The 20,279-nt window shown below is 42.0% G+C and overlaps 1 protein-coding gene across 2 annotated transcripts in view; it reads left to right on the top strand.

The window, feature by feature from the left end:
• The first annotated feature begins 7,209 nt into the window (after positions 1-7,209).
• TRPC3 (transient receptor potential cation channel subfamily C member 3) overlaps positions 7,210-20,279 on the top strand; it is a 32,880-nt gene continuing 19,810 nt past the window's right edge. For both annotated transcript variants that reach the window (XM_058838593.1, XM_058838594.1), the window contains exons 1-2: positions 7,210-7,740; positions 15,876-16,647. In XM_058838593.1, the coding sequence (XP_058694576.1) occupies positions 7,517-7,740; positions 15,876-16,647 (996 nt within the window). In that variant the 5' untranslated portion in view covers positions 7,210-7,516. The remainder of the gene's footprint in view (positions 7,741-15,875; positions 16,648-20,279) is intronic.

Below are 20,279 nucleotides of genomic sequence, written 5' to 3'. Positions count from 1 at the left end.
AAATTTCTCCCAGCTTTTCATGGGTTACTGTTTCTACTGAAAGCCAAATATGAATCTCAAACTTCGCTGAAAGTGGTTGCAATGGGATTGATAGAATTGACCTGAACTCACAAAAAAACAAACAAACAAACCAAAAAAATGGACAAGATCCTTCAAGTTTTTTTTTTTACTTTCCTTAATTTGGAAAGTGAAGAGTGAAGTGAGAAATGTGATGTCCATACCTCTGTGTCAGTACCTGGTCACACATGCATAGAGTGGATCATTGGAAGACAGGAGTGATGAGGGTTTTTTCCCATATTTTTACCTCTACAAACCTCTTCCTTCCCAAAACACATATTAATTCAACAGGACATTACCTGTTATTAACAACAGAAGAGTTATTCTAATTTTCATGGCAGAAGATTTTGTATCTTTAATATATTCTAAATTGCCTGCAGGGAATAATTTATAATAATGTCATATCTCCCTTTTCCCACACTTTTTCATCTTCTCTGTCAGTTGCTTCCAAGATTGTTACCAGCAAACGTAACAGGAATAGTATTTTTCCAAATATCCTGTTTGCTTGGGTTTTTCTTCTTTTTGTTATAGAGCACCTCTCAATTGCTAGAAATGTTGGTATTTCCTCACTCCCTTTTATGAAAATTAGCTTTTCTTACATATAAGGCAAGAAAACTGCAACAGAAGTATGTATAGGATTTTTGTTTTCATTTCATAACACAGACTATGGGATCCCCAACCTCAGAGAACACCTGAACTTGCCATGAGTTAAACATGTTCTATTCTATGGAAAAGCAGAGTGTTGGCACCTGTGGCTGCTTTAATCCGACTTCAGGCTTCACCATGCCTCTGATATCAATTCTGATTAATTCCTAATGAATGTCTCTGGATCTTAGTTCATCTTACTTCAGAGAAGTGAGATGTGGCCTCTTTAGGAGACATTTATTACCAGGAGGCTTAAGACTAACCCACCCATTGCCAGTATTGTCTCCTGCTCCCCTGGGAATGATGACACTCAGTGCTCAGCCCTTCACTCAGCACTGAACAGCATTTCAAGGGTAGGAATTATTTGGTAGAGCTGGAAACATGATTTTTGCTGTACCAGATAATGAGGCTTTTTTTCTCTTGGCCCCAAATGACTCTGGAGCTGCACAGGAGGATGTGCTCCCTCCTCCTGCTTAGCAGCATCTTCCTTTGATCTCCTCCCTCTCGTAGCTGTCCATCCCTCTGATGCAGGATGGAAAGCAGCGTTTTGGGATCACCCCCTGAGCTGCTGTCACTCAAACAGGGAGCACCTCTGGTGGAGTGTTATCACCTGTTCCACAGCAGCCCGTGGAGGAGAGATTACATTTTCAATCAACACTGTGCACTGTGGTATTTACTCCTCTTCCAGCCAGAGGAGTTTAATGCTCTGAGGTACAGCAAGGAGTTAGGACCAGATGGTATTTATCCAAAGATGAGATTTAAAGAAAGTAGGCTCTGAACTATGGCAGAATGAGGCAACCTTTCAGTCAAAACTGCCAGACACCCTGGACAAGGGAGCTTAGAATGGTGCAAACCTGGATGAAGGATTTTTTTTCCTCCTCAGGGAGCCACACTTGTCATTCAGGTTTGTCTTTCATACCTGTGAGCTGCTGTTTAAAGTTCTTTCTGCTAAGGAGTCAGAAGTGAGAATGTGCCTACAGATTAAAATATATTACAACACAAAACAATGTGGAAAAGCCACTTGTTTCTGGGTTTAAAAATCACTGTGAACTGCTTTAATTCATCACTTGACCTTTTTGCCTCTTGCTATTATTTTTTTTATGTCCTGCTTCCCCTGTTTTGATCCCCACAGTGACTCAAATCCCCCAATTAGAGAAAGATCAAACTGTGTCCAAAAATACTCAGACTTAATTACTTGCACAGGATGGAAATCATTGATAACTTGCTAAAATAAGAGCTACACTGCACTCCACACATCCATTGCAGCCCACAGCCTCATTAGTTCAAACACTAGAAATATCCATGCAATAACTTTTGCTATCAATCAGCAAGGGGACAGGAGGGCACATTGCACCCACCTGCCCATATCTGAATCACTGTCAAAAAGAAAAAGGATTTGTTAAAGATGTTGGCTTGTGACAATAAATTTACTTACCACGTGGTTCCCAGCAGTCAGCTGGAGGCTAAGGTTCATGTTCACATTTTGAAGGAGTGTTGGCTGACACAGGGACAGGGAAACCAATCTAAGGAAAACAAAATCCAGCCTTTATATATAAATGATAAACAAATCTTAGGAAAGTAAACTTTACAGTGGTTATAAGCTACATACAGTCCCCAGGGAAATGCAGAGACAAGGGAATTGACTCTGCAGTCCCTTTCCAAGTGGCACTTCTGCTGACTTCTAATTTCTACTAGTAGGACTGAAAAGAGAGGAATAAAACTTAATTGGCAGTCTCAGGATCCTGTGGATTTGTTCAAAAATGGATTGGATTTGTCTAAAGACATACCTGGCTTGCCTTAAGGCAAAAGGAACCAATAGGTGCAAATACGTAAATGTACATATAATTGCCACTTAATGCCAAAAAAAGAAAGAGTATTTGTCCATTTTCTGTTGGAAAATGTAGACAGTGTCTGTCTAATGGTACCCCTGGCACTTCAGTAGCCTTCTAATATTACAGAGTAGACCACATAATACCACCGCAACGCACAGCTCTGAGGGCCTGGTTTGCAGTAGGTGATTTGACAGCATTTTGTACCCACTCACTTCACATGGGCCTGAATGGCTGCACAGGGTGCCTGAAATTACAGGCTCAAGTCTCAGGAATGTGTCTTTTCATCTCATGTAAAAAGCCTTAAACCATAATATTAGTTCTGAGGCTGAGATCTGCTTACAGATCAGTGACATCACATCACTCCTTCTTTATCCTTCATGCTGATTTAACCTGTTTAGACTTTCATAGAAGTCCTTGATGTAGGAGCTAAATGTCCTTGAAAACACTGGGTTGTTGGCAAGTAGGCAAATTCCCAGTATGAGGCAAAGAAGGCCAATTTTGCTTTCATTACACTGTTGCTATTCCCACCAACTTCCCAATTTTTGTGAAAGTAGTACACACACGTTAGAGAAGGGTTCAATGTACTGCACGACCTGGATTCTATTTCTAGCATTACCATGACTATCTTTCTGCTTCTCTTCACCTGTCACTTCAAGCAAATAAAAACCAGTTTTGTCTCTTGAGGGAAAGTACTCTTCCTTTTTTTTTTTTTTTTTTTAATAAAGCAGGAAAATAATAATTTGGCATGTGATATACAAAGTTACTCCACAAGGGAAATTGTTACTAGAATTTTCTTGCATGTTGCTTGTTCTTAAATCTAAACCACTTGGTTTCAACAACGAGGTCTTAGTGTCTACAGTACAATTTTCAACAAGCAGGTTAGATTTATTTTCAAATTAACAGTGTTAATGTACCTGTCAGAGAAGTTCTGGTAAGGGATAACCCCAGGTCATAATTCCCTAAAAGATCTTTTTCCTATTACTTTTCCCAATCTTACTTAAGTGTACATCTACTCACTTGGGCACCTCATAGACCTGCAAGGTCTTATTGCTATAGTAGTTTAGTCTAAGAACCTGAATATATTTCCTGATATTTTATTATAATAAATGCTAGCTGTGCTATCTGTTTTTACTTCATTCATTCAGCTTAAAGAAGCTGAAAAAGAACGGCAGAGAATAATACAGAACTCAGGTTTCTGACAATATTTCAAGGAAATGTGTTGCTGTGGGTTCTTAGGAGCCACTTTGTTTCAATTTAGGAAAACTACTTCTTGATCCATTTGAAGAACACTTCCAAGGGAAATTTTGAAATCTGAATTGTATATATCTCATAATTTTGAGGAGGACACAAAAACTCTGCCAGAGACTGATTGATCCATATAAACAAAGCCCTGTCCCACTCCAATTCCAGCCCGTCTTGATCAAGTCAATCCGGCAAAAAGAATGAGAGATTTGTATTTTGACTGCAATTCCAAATCAAATATGAAATAGTTATGGTATTAAATCCATGTTCTAAAAGAAAATGATGAATAATCTAGCACCTTTACTAATAAAATACCACACCTGTTTTATTTCCCTGTTAGCTGTAACTCTTTGGGGCTTTTCTGCTCCTGCTCTGTCCTCAGAGTAGTATTCCTTTCATCATTTCACTCCTGTCTAGGCAACTTCCAGGAAGCATTTTTCTAGATTAAAATTACATCACTTCCAAACCCTGTAAATTCAAGTCAGCATTCACAAAATGTACTGGATTGGCAGCCTTTGACTCTAAAGTCTTTACCCAGCTGAATCTACAGCCAGCACAAGCTTGTCTGCCTTGCTTTGCCTGCTATTTCAAATTTATTCATATTTTCTCCTTCATTTTCTTCAACTTGGCTATGTTGACATCTATTTGAAACTGTGATAACATGAAATATTTTTAAGAATAAGTATTTAGAGCATTGGTATTGATGAAATTATAAATGTTTTCAACAAACACTTACATGAACTCATATATATGAGCCTTGAACAGAAATCAGTTTTCTGGGACATTCAGCCCTGACCAACATTTTGTAGGTATAATTTCAGTACTCTTAGATTTCTCATTCATTCTGCTGTTTCAAAAGTGCAGCTTCATGCATTTTATTTGTCTGAATCTGGCACTTCAGAGCCCCAACCATACCACCAGGGCACAGCAATGATTATTAAATTCTTACTGTCAGGTAAGGCAGTGACAACTGGAGTTTAATCACATGAGGATTCTCACATCCCTGTTCCAATGGTAGCAGCCTGACACTTCAAACTGTGGTAAATTTTCTATAAATCATTTCATGGTGACCAAGATAATTACCCTACACATTCCAATTAGAAATATGCCTTATTTCTAACACTATAACCATACAAAGTACATTTGAGATTCGCAATGGATTCTTTTGTTGCCATGTTGGCTGGTTTTAGGTTTGATCTCCTGGAAAGAAACAAAGGGGGGAATACTACACTTAATCTAAACACATATTAGGATCCATGTATTTCAGCTTGGTGGCTCTGTAACAGTATGGGGAGAGAGAAAAAAGGATTTGGTAAATTCTTTTTACATTACCCTTGTCCATGTTCCAAGTCATCCTTCCAAGGATGAATTCCAAAGTACTACCAGTGACCTGGATAACAAAATAGTGGACATTACCTTTCATTATAGGAACAGCAAACCAATCTCTATTACACAACACGCAAACCATGAAACAGCCCACAGAACACAATTCAAATTAGTGATGGGAACTGAAATGGAGAAAGCAAGAATAAGACTTCCTTAAAACTAAGAGCCAATATTAAAACTATTTTCTATCTATTTCTGAAAAAAAAAAAACAGACAACCCCAAACAAACCTTGATATATGAAAGCCTTGTTCTGAGGATACATTGTGAGGCAAGAGCATTTCTCATTGACTTTCACCTGTACTCTTATGTTTTATTCTCAAGGGAAATACTCAAGGCAATTGCAAGTCCATTCCTGTAGCCCCCTGTAATAACAGAGGAATTTATTATTTTTTTTTTATAAAAGGAACACAATATGGGCAGTACTGTTTTTTGAGTGAAAGGATCCAAAATACAAGGTTTGATGTAGACAGATTGCTGCGTGGCTGTGCTCTAAAATGTATAACACTGATACAGATGTATAATTAGGTTAGACACCTAGACTGTCTTAAATTAATAACCCCAAGCATTTCAGAGTTACAGTAGCTACACAGTATATTAGTTTCTTAGAGAACAAAATTTGCTCTATTGTGCACATAATTCTACTAAAGCTCAAAGGGCTTTTGCATGTGATGAAAGACATAAAAAAACACTTCCCTAAACAGTTCAAGATGCAAGTTAATTAAACTGACGAAAACAAAGCCCAATTCTTCCTTCAAAGCTGTAGCTGAGTAAATTATCTCTGTGAAACTCTTGGCTGGCTTTTCCTGTGCTTTACGAGGACAAACTTTGTACATACGGAAAACAACAAAGGCAAAACCAGGGATGGTACTGAAAACAGTGTGAGCTAATAAGTATTTTACACTGAGTACTTGATGATGCTCACGAATGAGAATTTCATCTTAGTGGTGATATGTGGATTGAAAGTCCACTTTCTCGGGAGTAATTGGAAAGCTTACATAAATTTCAATTTCAGCAGCACCTGAAGGCAGATTTGTAATGCAGCTTCATGGAAATTTATAGCGATACTTCTCAAAAAAATTTTAAAGCAAGAGAAAAATGGCATCTCAGCAGCATGTAGACAAAGTAATGGTGTTATTATATATAAACTAACACATGTATTCTATATGGTACATACTCATATGTACTATAGATTCAGAACTCTACTGTTCTGTATGCTCTGCATACAAAAGCACACAGGCTCTGCCTTGATTTTAAAGGGGTTGCTCTCCTACTACAAAATCATTTTCCCTGTGAAATAATGCACCAAAAAAACCCCCACCTCATAATAATGGAAGAGGTAATAAGTTTCCGTACAGCAGGAATCTTTGTGACTGGGCTCTATAGAGCATAATTAATTCTGATTACATGCCATGAGCGTCTCAGCATCCTCCCACTGTTTTTCAGCTTGGCACCACACAGAACTAAAGTAGTCAAGCCTAAGGCAGAGACATCTGGAACACTTTGGGGAACCTCGGCTCGCTCGGTAAGTCAGTCAAAAGCGCCTCTTTTTTACCTGAAAATTTTAACTTCAACTGTTTCCAGTGTGGGGCTGGATATTTCCCTAAGTACCTGCCGAGCTTTGTGCAGATTTGGCCGGACTGTTGGCCGCCTTTGGGCCGTTTCGGCGAGAATCACCTCGCTGCTGGCAGACCGCCGCCTCACATTGTCACCGGGGCCGAGGAGCCCGGGCTCCCTCAGGACTCGGCACCGGCTTTGCGGGCACCTCCTGAGGACTCCCCTCACGCCCGGCTTGGCGGGAACAGGATTTACCTCATGCCGGCGGCAGTGGCGGGCGGCTGAGGGACATTTGTAGCGCTGTCTCCCCCTCACGCCCCCCCTCTCCTGGGCCGTGAGGGGGCGGAGGTGGGACGGGAGCGTCCCCTCCTCTCCGGAGCGCCCGCTGCGGGAGGCGGGTGCGCTCTCCGTGGCCCCGCTGCCTCCGTGACGATGCCGTCCTAGCGAGGGATGATGACAGGCAGAGGAGGAGGAGGAGGAGGAGGAGGAGGAGGAGAAGGAGGAGGAGGCGGGGGGTAGAGCCGCCGCCAGGAGCCGTGTCTCTTGCTCGCCTCCTCGGCACTTCCCGGCTCCCGCTGCCGGGCTGCGCATCGCGCCGCCTTCCCGACGGGCGGCGGGGTGTTCGTGGTTTTGTGGTGAGGGGTTTCGTCCTCTCCAGGTGCTCTGTCCCCCGCCGGGCAGGGCTCGTGTCTCCCTCCTCCTCCTCCTGCTGCCTCCTTCCCTGCCGCACACGCTGCCGGACGAGGCCGGCCGGGAGCGGGAGCAGCGGCAGCCGCCGCCGCCTGAGGGGACCCTGATCATGTCGAGCAAGAGCAGGAAGAGCAAGGAGCAGGGGAGAGTGACCTTCCCCCCGCAGCAGGAGGAGGAGGAGGAGGGGGCAGAGGAAGAGGAGCAGCAGCGCCGGCGCCGCGGCTGGAGAGGCGTCAATGGGGGGCCGGAGCCCCCTCCGCCGCCGCAAAGAGCTGTCAAAACCCTCCGGGAGCCCTACGGATACTACCCGCCCCCCCCTTTTGCCAGCACCATGTAAGTGGGGCCCGGGGGGATGTTCGGAGGGGGCCGCCCGGCAACTTCCCCGGAGCAGGGATGCGGCTCCCGGCGAGTTTGGGGCCCGGGGGCGCGGCCGGCCCCGTCCCGGCCGGCCCCGGCAGGGAGCGAGAGCGGCCGCGCCGCACAAAGTGCCCTGAGGGCATCGCCCGGCCCCTGCCTGCCCTGGGCTCCCTCCCCAGCCCTCTTCAGCCTCCCCTTTGCTGCTTCAGCCTCGGGCGGGGACAGGTGTGTGCCGGGGCAGAGGAGATTCCATCCCTTCCCTTTCCACCCCCTCCCACCCCCTTTTTTTTTTCTCCCCTGAGTACAAGCGTAGCTGCCGCGAAATTGCCCAGTTATTGGCTCAGCTAAGGTTTGGAGAACCTATTGTTAATGCATCCGCTTTATCCTTACATATTTTTTAAATCTATGCTGAGATAAAACCAAATTCCCCACAGAAATCTAGGACACCTGTGCGGAAAAGCCTTAGTTCTGGAGATGCACCTTACCCTGTTTGGATGTGCGCTTCCTAAATTTTATTTTCAAAGGTGCAATCATGAACATTTTTCTATCTAGATATATAAAGAGATGCTGCCCATGCAACTAGACTTACTGCAAGAGAAATGCATTTGATTTTACTAGTAGGGATGTTAACTTTCTTTTCCCTGACTTGCAAAATGTAGGTTGTCCATGAATTATTCACTAATTTTTATAACACATCGCAGTTTAGGTAGACTTAACCCTGGAGAATTCCTTGACTATTTTATATTTTCAGGACAACGTTTAGTTCTTAATTAAATATTTTAATTGCCAGATAGCAAACGCTGAGTTTTAAGATAAGATATTCAGCATTTGTAGAAGCCTTAATTAAAATCACCCCAGAGACAGCTGTAAAATACAGAAATAATTAGGGTGATGCTTAGAATGGGATAACCACAAATAAAAGTGGGGATTACCATCCCTGTGCAGAAATTCTTCACAGATACCCTGTGCCCGGCAATTTGCACTTTGAGTGAATTGGTCTTTCACATGTCTTCGGCTGTCAGAAAGTTAGTTGTGCTTGAGTTACTTGTCTAGACTGCCTTGTAGATGATGGAGTGGGAGAGGAAATAGCAGTGGGAAAGGCAGCATAGTCATTTATCTTCTCTTTTGGAAGTGCCTGTCTTTATCTGCCATAAAAAGAGACTTGGACACATTATTTTTAGACATTTGAAGCTGGCTCAAATGCATTGTAAGCTATGAGTCCTCAGCTTCTGGGTCCCAAGTGTCATTCCAGAAAGGCTGACGTATTCCTGTGTTTAAGAGATGGGTTCTACACCACGGTGGGGGAATCAAACTGGAGTTTGGCTTACCCAGCTATAGGTGTTTGAGCCTGGAGTGAGCTCTGTCTCATGGAATTGCTCCCTGTTAGATAATTCTTGGTATCCTGGCAATCTGTGGGCCCAATGGACTGACAAAAGGGCTGACATGGATTAATGTGGCAGAAGTGTATTGAACTATTGTGGCTTGGAGGCAAAAGACAGAATTATATTTTCCCTGTTATGTGCCTTCTGGTCATCCTTGGGATTTTTCTCCTGGCGTAACAATCTGTGTTTGGTGCTAATGCCTGAAATCATTGTGCATGTTAATGAGGTGAAGATGAGCATCAGCTTGCTCCTGATGTGCTCAGATTGACACGTCAGGCTTTAGCAGGCGCAGAGTGAGAATCCTTGCCTGGAAGGATTTGTAGTCTAAATGTTCAGCACAAGGTGTAAGGGGGAAGAGGCAGGAAGATGTGAAGTAGTTTGCCCAGGAAGGCAGACATCGTTGGGTTTTGAAATCTCTGAAAGCAGCAGCCTGTGCAAGGTGCCTGTCAGCGTACAGCTGGCTCCCTCCTGTGCCAAATATTGCAGGGAAAAAAAAGTAATTAACCTCGGATTCCCACTAAGATTGCAGACTGGATGTAATACTTGTTTCACAGGGTACTATATGCCCCAGTGGAAAAAAGGTGGACAAAACCTGTAAATTAAATGGAGTAGGCATCAGATACCTGACTTCCTGAGTCTCTCTGAACATCACAGTGTAGTTTCCTGGCTGGAGGGACAGAACACAAAGAAAGGACTAAGTTTCAAAGGAGCTTTAAAATTCTTTGTTAGTACAGCCCTGTTAACTTGGTTCTTTCCCGGTGAGATGTTTGCCTTGTTCTGTGTGTGTATAGATGCCCTCTTGCCATCCGTATATAGTCCTTTTTTTCCCCACAGGAATTCAGATGGTTGGTATTTTCCTTTGAGGAGTTAGTGAGAATGGTCAGAAAAAGCTCTGCATAGTTTTATGGAGCAGGGGTTTGTTCCATCCCCTAAATGCATATACACCTCCTCCTGATATCTCACTGTAATTTTTTTTTTTCCATTTTTTTGGACTAAATCTTTTCAGTTTGGAGCCAGAACTTCTGTGAGATGACACGAGGGCATTTTGGATGATGGATGATGTCGTTTCAGACCAGTGGGAGAGTATAGACCTCAGTCAGATCTTGCAGCTGGCCTGATTTATGTTCTGCTGTTCAGCTGAATTAGCCTCCCTCTTCTGGAAAGCCCAGGCAGTAGCTTAGAGAAGGGAAAAGGAAGCTCTCATTTAATGCACTTTGGATTTGGTGCAGGGACTCCCAAATTTTTTGGAACATGAAGAACCATGCAGGAAGGAGACACTGGTTTTAGCGGTGGAGAAAGAAATTTGCCAGTGGCCCGTTCTGACACATGGCTGTAGCAGAGCTTGGAGAGGTGGGAGAGCCTTCCTTTGGGAGAGGCAGTGAGGATGGGGGTCTGCCCCTCCAGCACTGCTTGTGGCCCTGCTCAGAGCCAGGAGCTGCTTCCTCACATGGAAGAGCTGTTTTTTTCTGTGACAGTAACAAATAAAACACTTGAGATCACTTACTTTGAGAGATCTCAGGAGTCACTAGCCACAACACTGCTCTTAGGTATGAACACTTTTGTAAGGCCATTAGCAGCCTTTCATTTTAAAACTGGGACCTCAGAGGTGACTTTTGGCAGAACAAGAGGCACAATCTGCACCTCCTGCTCAGCTGACTCCAGTGTTGTTGCTTTTAAACACTGGTGGCATGATGTGCTTATCAGATCTGTCTGTTACCACTGGACTGCATTTCCTTTTCAGGGCTAGAACGGAATCAGGATCACTCATGTACTGTAGTTTAGCAGGGGGGAAAACTGCTTGTAAATTGTTGATGCCGTCTTTTATTGCATGTGATAGTTCAGGGAGAGTAACAGCCTGTTCTTTAGCACAAATTGCTCTATGGATCTGGGAAGGCCCAGGATGAAATCTCTGTTTCTCCTGCTACTCTCCTTTCCTTTAAAATTGCTAATGCTGCATGCAGTGTTAAAAAGTGGACTTTGAAACAAGACTATAAATCTTTTAGATTGCTGTAGATAATGAGAGGGATAAGGAAAAAGGAATTCTTAGGTCAGCTCTTCATCCCACATTTCTTTCCTGCTGCAGTTCTAGATAGAACATGAAAAGGGTTAGACAGAGTAACAGAGTAGAAATCTGTAATTGAAACAGCCCACGGTAGAAGCAGAGGCATTGTTGTGCTTTTTCCAGCCCTTTGCAGTTGCTGTCCTGCTCAAATGTCTTGCCTTGTACATTCCTTGTAGGAATAACTCTGACCAGGCAAGGATATGATGCAAAGTAAGGTCACAGTAAATGTGATGTGTGCAGAAAACAGGAGACAAGTGGGCATTGATTGTTCAGTGGAAAATCTTGTTTTTTAAATAATTTTTTATTTCCCATTTGAAGGTCCTGCATTTTAGATGAAAATATTTGAGGTGAGCATAAACATGTTATAATGTAGGATAGGTTTTTGTGTCTTATTTGACAGGTCTGTAATGAACCAATTAATTGTTCAGAGTGCACATAACACTGCTGTATCTGAGAGCTTGTGATGCTTATCATTAGGTTAGGTCTTGAAAGGTGATGTGCTCCCTTAGGAGCCTTGGCCTCACTCCTGTGGGAGTTCTGCTGCTAAGCAGAGCTGATGAATGAGTGATTCTGAAGGTTGGGGTACAGTCCCTGAAGTTCTTCCTTCTTTCCACTGAAGTTTTTCGGTTCCTCAAAATAGCTGCTTAACTCCTGTAGGCTCAGGGCCAAGTGAAACGTGTCCAGATGTGGTGGGACAGGTGTTAGTTAACGTGAGTGATCTCTAGTTCCATCCTCCTTTATTTCTACAGACTAATTAATACAGAATAACTGAGCATTTTTCTCATTTGGTTCTTTTGTGGTTTTTTGTTTTTTTGTTTGTTTGTTTTTCTGTGCATTCTGCAGATATTTTTGTATTTGTTTGTGTGTGTTCTTTCAACTATTTGGAACAGTTGAGGAGAGGAGTGTTATGATTCCCATCTCTCCTTTCCTCTTTTATAAATGTAGGGTGTCAGCACCTTAGCAAGATAAGGCTGAGTATCTGAACTTTAAAGGCTTTGGAGATAGAACATAAGTAATTAATGTACACTTGGTTCCATTTTAATTATATTTTTAAGCCAGTCTAATGATGTTGAGAGATGCAACTTGAGATTTTGCAGGTTTGATTATTTCAGATGGCAAATAATAAATATCAAACGTGCTGAAAATGGTCAAAAACTTAAAACTAAAATTTTAACCATTTTATTCATACTTTGGGATAGCTAAAACTATTAGATGTAAGAAAAGGAAAGCAGAAAATGGAACAGGAGACCTTGTACCTGACTGTTGCATGCATTACTCTGGCCACAGCTGTGCTGGCTTCAAGGTTTTCAAATTTGCTGAGGAAAGAGTGGAAGAAAAGAGAGAAGTGTGGATGAACACAACAGCCTCATGGCCCTTTGGTGCTGCAGAAGATTTTTTTGCTTTTCGTTTTTTTGGGGGATGTCTTGACAATATTTGAGTCATGAAAATACCAAGCATCGTGCATCTTGATTTTGAGAAGGTCACTTCAGATACATCCTTTCTGTCACAAGGTTTACAGTTAAGGATGTGTTCCTTATTAAGAAGCCACTCTTGAAAGGACATTTTGAAAGGATATGATGAATATATATATAATGTACGTACTATACATTATGTCTCTCTGCAGAAGTCAGGTGAATCTCCTCAGTGATCACCCAGAGAGTGGGGTTTGAAAGGAAGGTAGATAAAATGAAAATAAATGTCATATTTCAAAATATGCTGTAAAACTAAACGGAATATATAAGGACAAATGTATTGTGTATTTCATAAAAGATAAATGAGATTCAAAGTGGCAGTTTAGAGTCCTCTTAAAGCAAGAAGTCAGCATGAATCAGTTTGGTTTTTTCTTTGTTACGTTTTTAATAGCTTTAATTTTTTCTTCATAACATTACAGTAAACACTACATTTCTGTACTTGTGTGTTTTTGGATGTGGAGGAAGAGTGGAAATGTAACAGCATAAAGGACAATAACATCTTGTTTAAAAAGAAACTATGAGAAGACAATGTATCTGGTTTTGCTTCTGATTTTGTTGGGGAATAAGATAGCAGCACACTGTGGCTGTTCACAATGTGCGCCCTGGGCTCAAGTCTTTATTTCTGAGTTCTCCTAAGTGGGAAATATGCCTGAGGTTTAAGACATTAAATCAATTCTGTGTTTAACAGAGTTACAAATCCTCTCTGTTATGCAGCCTTTTTTATAGATTAAAGGAAGTGTTAGAGAAGTGAGGAAAAAAAAAAATAAAAATGAAAGAATGGATCATGTCATGTTTGCCAGAGCAGTTTTGCCACATCTTTCAAAAAGTGAATTGTAGTTAGCATTGCTTATACTGTGCTGCCAGTCAGGCTATTTCAGGTAGTCCAGAAATGCCAGCCACAGATAAAAAGGTAAAAAGATCAAATGCTTCATCTCAGGAGAGTCCTGCCCTTGCTAATGAGTATCCCAGTCTCTTTGCTTGATGTGCATCTGAACTGCCCGTTTGTGTTCACTGAAATGCTCAGGGCTTGGACTGGGTTTTAGGATGTTTGTGGGTGTGTGATAAAGTGATTAAGATTTTACATTTTGATGTAGATAGCTGGAAGGGCAGGCCTATCCATACAACCTGAATGGAATTAGTTCTGCCCCTAGTACCGGCAGTGCCGCATCCAGTGATGGCAGCAGGTGTATTTTGTGCGGTATCAACAGAGCAAAGATCATCGCTGGAAGATCACACCCACAAAAAGCCACCCCCACCAGCACATAGGGGGCTGTTTCTCTGCCTGTGGATTTGAAACTGCATCAGTTTGGATATATTTGCCTTTCAAAGCTGCCCGTGCAAATGCTACTGTGTCCACTTTAATGCAGAGCCCTTGCGTGCCCAAAAGTGCGTGTGACATTTTTCTCTTGGTTCTTTTTGCAGACTGACAGGGTTTGCTCCAAAAGGGCTGTTTAATATTTTGGTTTGCCCTTGGCATTCATTACATGGACTCACATCTCTTCTAATGCACTGAGGGTAGAAGGATTAATTTCCTCTTCAGTTTTTGTGTCTGGCTTTTCACTCCTGTGTCTGAGTTTTTCAGCAAAGTGAAAAAAATTAATTTTCACAATGCTCCTGTAAGATGGGAGCCAACAAGATGAGGAACAGAGGCACGTAGGACCTAAGAAAGAAATGTGGGACTTAAAAGATAGTGTGTGTTATATGTATTCAAAGCACACCCTCCATTAAGTCATATTGTTTATCAGCAGCACTTGGTGTCTCCATGCCCATCAAATCATCTCAAGCAATCTCTATCCCTTGAGCTGCTGGATTAACTGATAGCAGCTGGAGGCTGCCTTCCTCACAATTGAGCTGGACTAGAAAAGGCAAGGGAGATTGCTGACTGGTTTCATGTTTATGTGCAGATGGTGGTGAAGGAAGGTTAGGGTATCCTGAGTACGTTTTCAGGCTCTTGGCCTCTGCTCTGGCAGGCACAAATGCTTCTGTTCTTCCCCCAGCTATGACCACTTTACCCTGATCCCATCCATTCTGTTGTCTGACCTTGTCAGGTAGTTGTCTCCTGCTGCTGTTTTCCCCAGCTAGGCTGTGTCTGCTCCTCAGCCTCTCATCCTGGGTCCCTTTTCTTTGCAATTTCTATCCAGTCTCACTTCTCTGAACCTCCCTGCCCCTCTCTTGTTTCCTTGCCTTGCTATATCCAGCTCAGCACCCAATCTTCCTGTTCTCTCAACCAGTACCTTCACTGGTTCAGAATTCCAGTTTCTATGTTTGTCACATTGGCTTGCTCACCCATTCTTTTCACCCTTCTCTTTCCTCCCTCTTCTTTTGCAACTGGCTTCTGTGGAGAATTCATATATTTCCTGGTTTTCATTTTCCTTTAAAAACCTCACTTTCCTCCACCCAGCTTTCCTCTTTCTAGTGCAGCAGTTATCCCAATTTTCATAACTCTTTGACTTTCCCATTTTTTTTTATTACTGTACAAGAATGTATACGCAGACCCTCTCAGCTCCTGAAATGGGTGATGTAGAAACAGGCCCAACACAATCCACAGCACTGCAGGAGTCCACTGGAGTGACAGCTGATCCCAGTCTGTACTGGATGACTCCTGGTGTGTGGAACCTGTGAGCAGTTCAGTTGCAGAAAGTCTGCTGAATGCGTATATATTATTGTTTTCCAAATATTTGTAATTTGACTTGTGAAAGTGGCTTGTGAATAGAAGCTTCCAGGTTTAATGTTTCTCGTAGTAAGGTGAGAAGCCGTGATCAGGCTTCATCATGTGTTGCTTGGCAGGACATCCTGAAGAAAATGTGTTTTTTCACCTCACTTTTATGGTAAGCATTAAGTATTGCCTTACTTATACTACCAGCTTGAATGCCTGTGATGGATAACATTAATTACTACTGAAAGCAGTATAGTAGATGTGTTTTCATTTTTTATATGTGCTAAGTGAGCTGGGAGGGATTTCTGAAGAGGAGCAACGTCCTAAAAGAAATGAAAAATGTTAATGAGTCTTGACCATGCTAAGAGAGCAGCAATGGCCCGAGGCATTGAGCCTGTGAGTGCCTTCAGATTGCAGACAAGCAAGAGCGATCCCAGTACAGGATACTGCTAGTCAGTAAATGGGCAAAGGACAAGGGACAATGGAAGTTACAAATTCCCCCCAGAGTGCAAATTTGTTACCTTTTCCTTGTTTTCTAGGTACATCGAAGAGAGCCCATCCCTAAGGCGTATGACCATGATGAGGGAGAAGGGAAGGCGACAGGCCATTAGGGGCCCGGCCTTCATGTTCAACAACAGGGGCACGAGCCTGACAGCCGAGGAGGAGCGATTCCTGGATGCTGCTGAGTACGGGAACATCCCCGTGGTGCGCAAAATGCTGGAGGAGTCAAAGACACTGAATGTCAACTGCGTTGACTACATGGGCCAAAACGCCTTGCAGCTTGCTGTGGGGAATGAACATTTGGAAGTGACAGAACTTCTGTTAAAAAAAGAGAACTTGGCACGGATTGGAGATGCCCTGCTGCTTGCAATCAGCAAGGGTTACATTAGGATAGTGGAAGCAATTTTGAATCATCCTGGGTTTTCAGTAAACAAGCGACTGACTCTGAGCCCTTGTGAGCAGGAGCTCCAGGATGATGATTTTTATTCCTATGACGAAGACGGTACCCGCTTTTCTCCAGACATCACTCCCATAATTTTAGCTGCCCACTGCCAAAAATACGAAGTCGTGCACATGCTGTTGATGAAAGGAGCAAGGATAGAAAGACCTCATGATTATTTCTGCAAATGTAATGACTGTACAGAGAAGCAAAAACATGATTCTTTCAGTCACTCTAGGTCAAGAATAAATGCGTACAAAGGACTGGCCAGTCCAGCTTATCTGTCCCTGTCCAGTGAAGATCCAGTGCTCACTGCTCTAGAACTCAGCAATGAACTTGCCAAGTTGGCCAACATTGAGAAAGAATTCAAGGTAATGCTGTTTTTCTGTTTCTCTGTCTTTGTTGTTGTTTTAAAGTTGCTGCTACTTCACGTTGTCCTTAGATTCTGAAATAATTCCCTGTGCTTTTACTTTTTCAATTACAAGTACTCTCATCTTCTTGTCTCTTTTATTCTTGATACATAAGCCTTTAAAAGGAATTTTTAATGAAATGAAATTGCTTTTGCACCTGCTGTGTTTGGAGAAAATTGGTAAAATTGGAAACTGGAAAAAGCGTGTGTTCTGATAACCTTGCAGCAGATGGAAAATGATTCTGGTTGCTGTAGCACACAAGGATTGTTCTTAGTTACAAATGCTGAGTAACATAAGTGCAAAAAGCAGAAACATTTTGATTTTCTTGAGGATACTGCAGCACTGACCTTCTAATTTTTCATTTGTACTGATTTTGACTGATGTCTCCAAATTGTTAAGAATACCCAAAGTGGACTTTTTTGGCTGCATCTTTCAAGAATGTCACGTGTTCAGAACCAGCTGTTAGACTGTTTACAGATGTTAGTCCTCTTACCTGTTTTTCAGCTGTATCTGGTTTTGTGTGTCAGTGCCCTGACTTCTTTACATATTTCAGCTTCTCCCTCAGACAATTAATAACTTAGTTAACTGTAGCCCAGTGTTTTTTTAAAATGATTTTTCAGTTTGGTTGGCTACCTTGAAAAGGACCATAACAGCCACCCGTTCTCCCCCTGCAGCCAAACCCCACAAAAAATCCAACCCCAGTAGACTGCTTGTAATGAGAAAAGCTTGGCTTGGGGAATGACAGATTGCTCTCAGCAAGTAGAGATATTCACAGCATTGTCTCTGGGTGTAACAGCAGATTTGTTGGGCTTCTGCAGGGGCAGTGTTGGGTACCACTTGCTTGTTGAAGGTCTTCAAAAATTACCTGAGAGAGACAGAAGATGCATTAACCTCTCCAAACAGCAGCAAGCACTGCTTACCCTGTGGAATACTCAGAAGGAATATACAACAACCTGGAGAAAGACAGGCAGAAATTAATAAAGTGAAATTTAACAGAAGAGGAAGAAAAACTCCTGATAAAGAATAGGTCCATATTCAGCTGAGTTAAAATAGAATCAAAAAATAATTTTTCAGTGTTGAGAAGGATTAATATATTATAACACACACTGACGAAGTGCAAAATTCAGCTTAAACCCTTCCTCCCCTTTCTTTGCTGAGGGAACTTGCTCATACCATGCTGTGTATTGTGTAACATGGCAAATTAATTGAATACTTCCTCAATGTATTTATTCAGGGGAAAATGTCAGATTTTTCTTTTTCCTCAGATGAAAAGGTACCCTGCCACTAAAAGCTAAATTAGGGCAAGCTGCATTGTGTTTTTGTTAGGCAAGGATGTAGATGATTAGAACTGCATGGAAAAATTACAATGGAAATAGAAATTCGTGGGAGACTCCCATCTCACAGGTACTAATACCATGCATACAAATTTCATCAGAAAAGAAAAAAGTAGCTTGAAATTTTGGAGGAGAAAAGGTGAAGTTTTTTATTGAGCTTCTCATTTCAAACCAGAGCTTTAAAAAATTATTTCAGTTTTTAAAATTGTAATTCCCTGCTATTTTGAGATGCCTAAAACCCCAAGAAATTGACTGTTTTCACATATTTCAGTATTTTTGGATGGCACTTAGATGGCTACTAACCTTGCCAGGTGTATCAGATGATTCAGTTTTGGCACCTACAGTAAAAAATGTTCCTGACTCCTTGCTGGCATGGAAATTCCAGCTTCTCATCAACGTCAAAACATTCCAGTGAAATAATTACTTTCCTCATTGACGTCACATTGCTTTTTTCTCCCTCTGTTTCTATCAGGCCTGATAGGAGAGCTGAGTGTTTTCCTGGAGTTCCTCCCATCTGTAACTGCCTTTCCAGTGCTTTCTTCCCTATAGATGTGTCATCTGAATGTGTTTGGCTGATAACTTGTGTGCTTTGTCACATCCCAGAGGAGAGGGCTTCTAATCCAGCATTTGCATTCCTGCAGACTTGTGCTGCACTCTCCTCCAGGATCATCACTGCAAATGCTCGAGTATTCCACTCAAATTCAATCTGTAGCACAGCACTCAGCAGAATTGTTTCGGGGTGGAGAAAAATGGGCAAAATACTGCATCTCTCTCACAAGAAAAAACATGGACAAATCTGTTTAAATCATGATTTATTCTCAGTATCTATGGAATATTATGGCCCACAATGTTTCCTGTGCATGCTCTGCTTCCAGGATGCAGAGCACTCCTGCAGAAAAATTCTGTTCTGGGTGGTTTTCCCGCTGAGAAAGAGCATAGGTTGAACCTGTTTAAAAACACCTGAGGGACAACTTCCCTGGTAAATGCTTGTTACGTTGAACCCAAGATCCATTGCATATGCAAAATCCAGTCTGCCTCTCTTGCTTATCATTTACACTAAGAAATTCTAATGCACAAATCAGGGTTTGCGCAAGTGAATTAGAAATGTGGGAAGGTGACTTAGGCCATTCATTCATGACAGTCAATTCCTCAAGAAAACCTGATTAATTGCAATGATTTTTAGGGTTTTGGTTTATTTTCTTTTTAGAAGTAAGGAGAAAGGATTCAAAGAAACCCCAGAGCCCTGATTTTTCTTGGAAGATGCAAGACACATAGCCAAAACTAAAGTACTGAAAATTATATAAAAATAGATGAGGAAACTGGAGCCCTAAAGACCATTTCATTCTAATTCTTTCATCTCCAAGCTTTCTTACTTCCATTTGTGAAATCCTTGTTTCAACCTGCTGCTTGTCCTTTTGCTCTCCTTCTTCTATTATATTTACTTCTTCTTGACACTTTTACTCCTTTTTGATTTTTGTATCCACTTGTCTTCTTCCCATGTATTCTTCTGTTAGATTCTCTGATGGCCAGGGCAGGGAGTACAGTATTTCTCTGACTTTACTTGGTATTCCTAGTCCTCCTACTCTCCTAATTCCAGGGATTGCCTGCAGGATTTCAGATGACATCAGGAATTTCAGTTTGATCTCAGTCAAGAACGTGACCAAATTGTAGAAACTGGAGCTGTACCTTGTCTTAATGTAAATAAGTGACCATTATCATAGTTGGAGAATTATCTTTTCCTGTCCAGTAGCACCACAAAATACTCTGCAATACAAATTTTACCAACTTTTATGTTTTCCTGTTCTCCTATTTTTAGCAGATCATGGCCACTGCAGCTTGGCTTGGGGAATGACGAGGTTGAGTTACTGAAGTTAATTGATATTCACCCTCCTCCCTGGGAATTTTAAAGCTGTTACTGCCCAGGGAAAGGGAGGATTTCTGGCAGTCAGAACAGACGATGGAACTTTCCTTTGGAGTCACCATAGGAAGAGAGAGGACAAGGTAGCTAAAAAGACCCGTGGTTATCTCTTGATACCAGCTTTCAACTAAATACTGTCCTGTGTAAGCAAGCTCAGTTCTCCCAGCTGAAATTGCTCTGGCAAGGATCAAAAAGGTTGTAGTGAAGCTTTCTATAGGATAAATCCCTGTTCCCAGTTTTGCTAAAAGCTCCTACTGAACCAACGGAAGATGTGGACGTGCATCTAAAAGCAGAATCTGTCAGTGTTCCAAGTAAATTTACATAGTGTTATCTCAGCTGAA

Source organism: Poecile atricapillus, chromosome 4 (assembly GCF_030490865.1).
Source record: "Poecile atricapillus isolate bPoeAtr1 chromosome 4, bPoeAtr1.hap1, whole genome shotgun sequence".
NCBI lineage: Eukaryota > Metazoa > Chordata > Aves > Passeriformes > Paridae > Poecile > Poecile atricapillus.
This window is presented reverse-complemented; position numbering and strand designations above follow the sequence as displayed.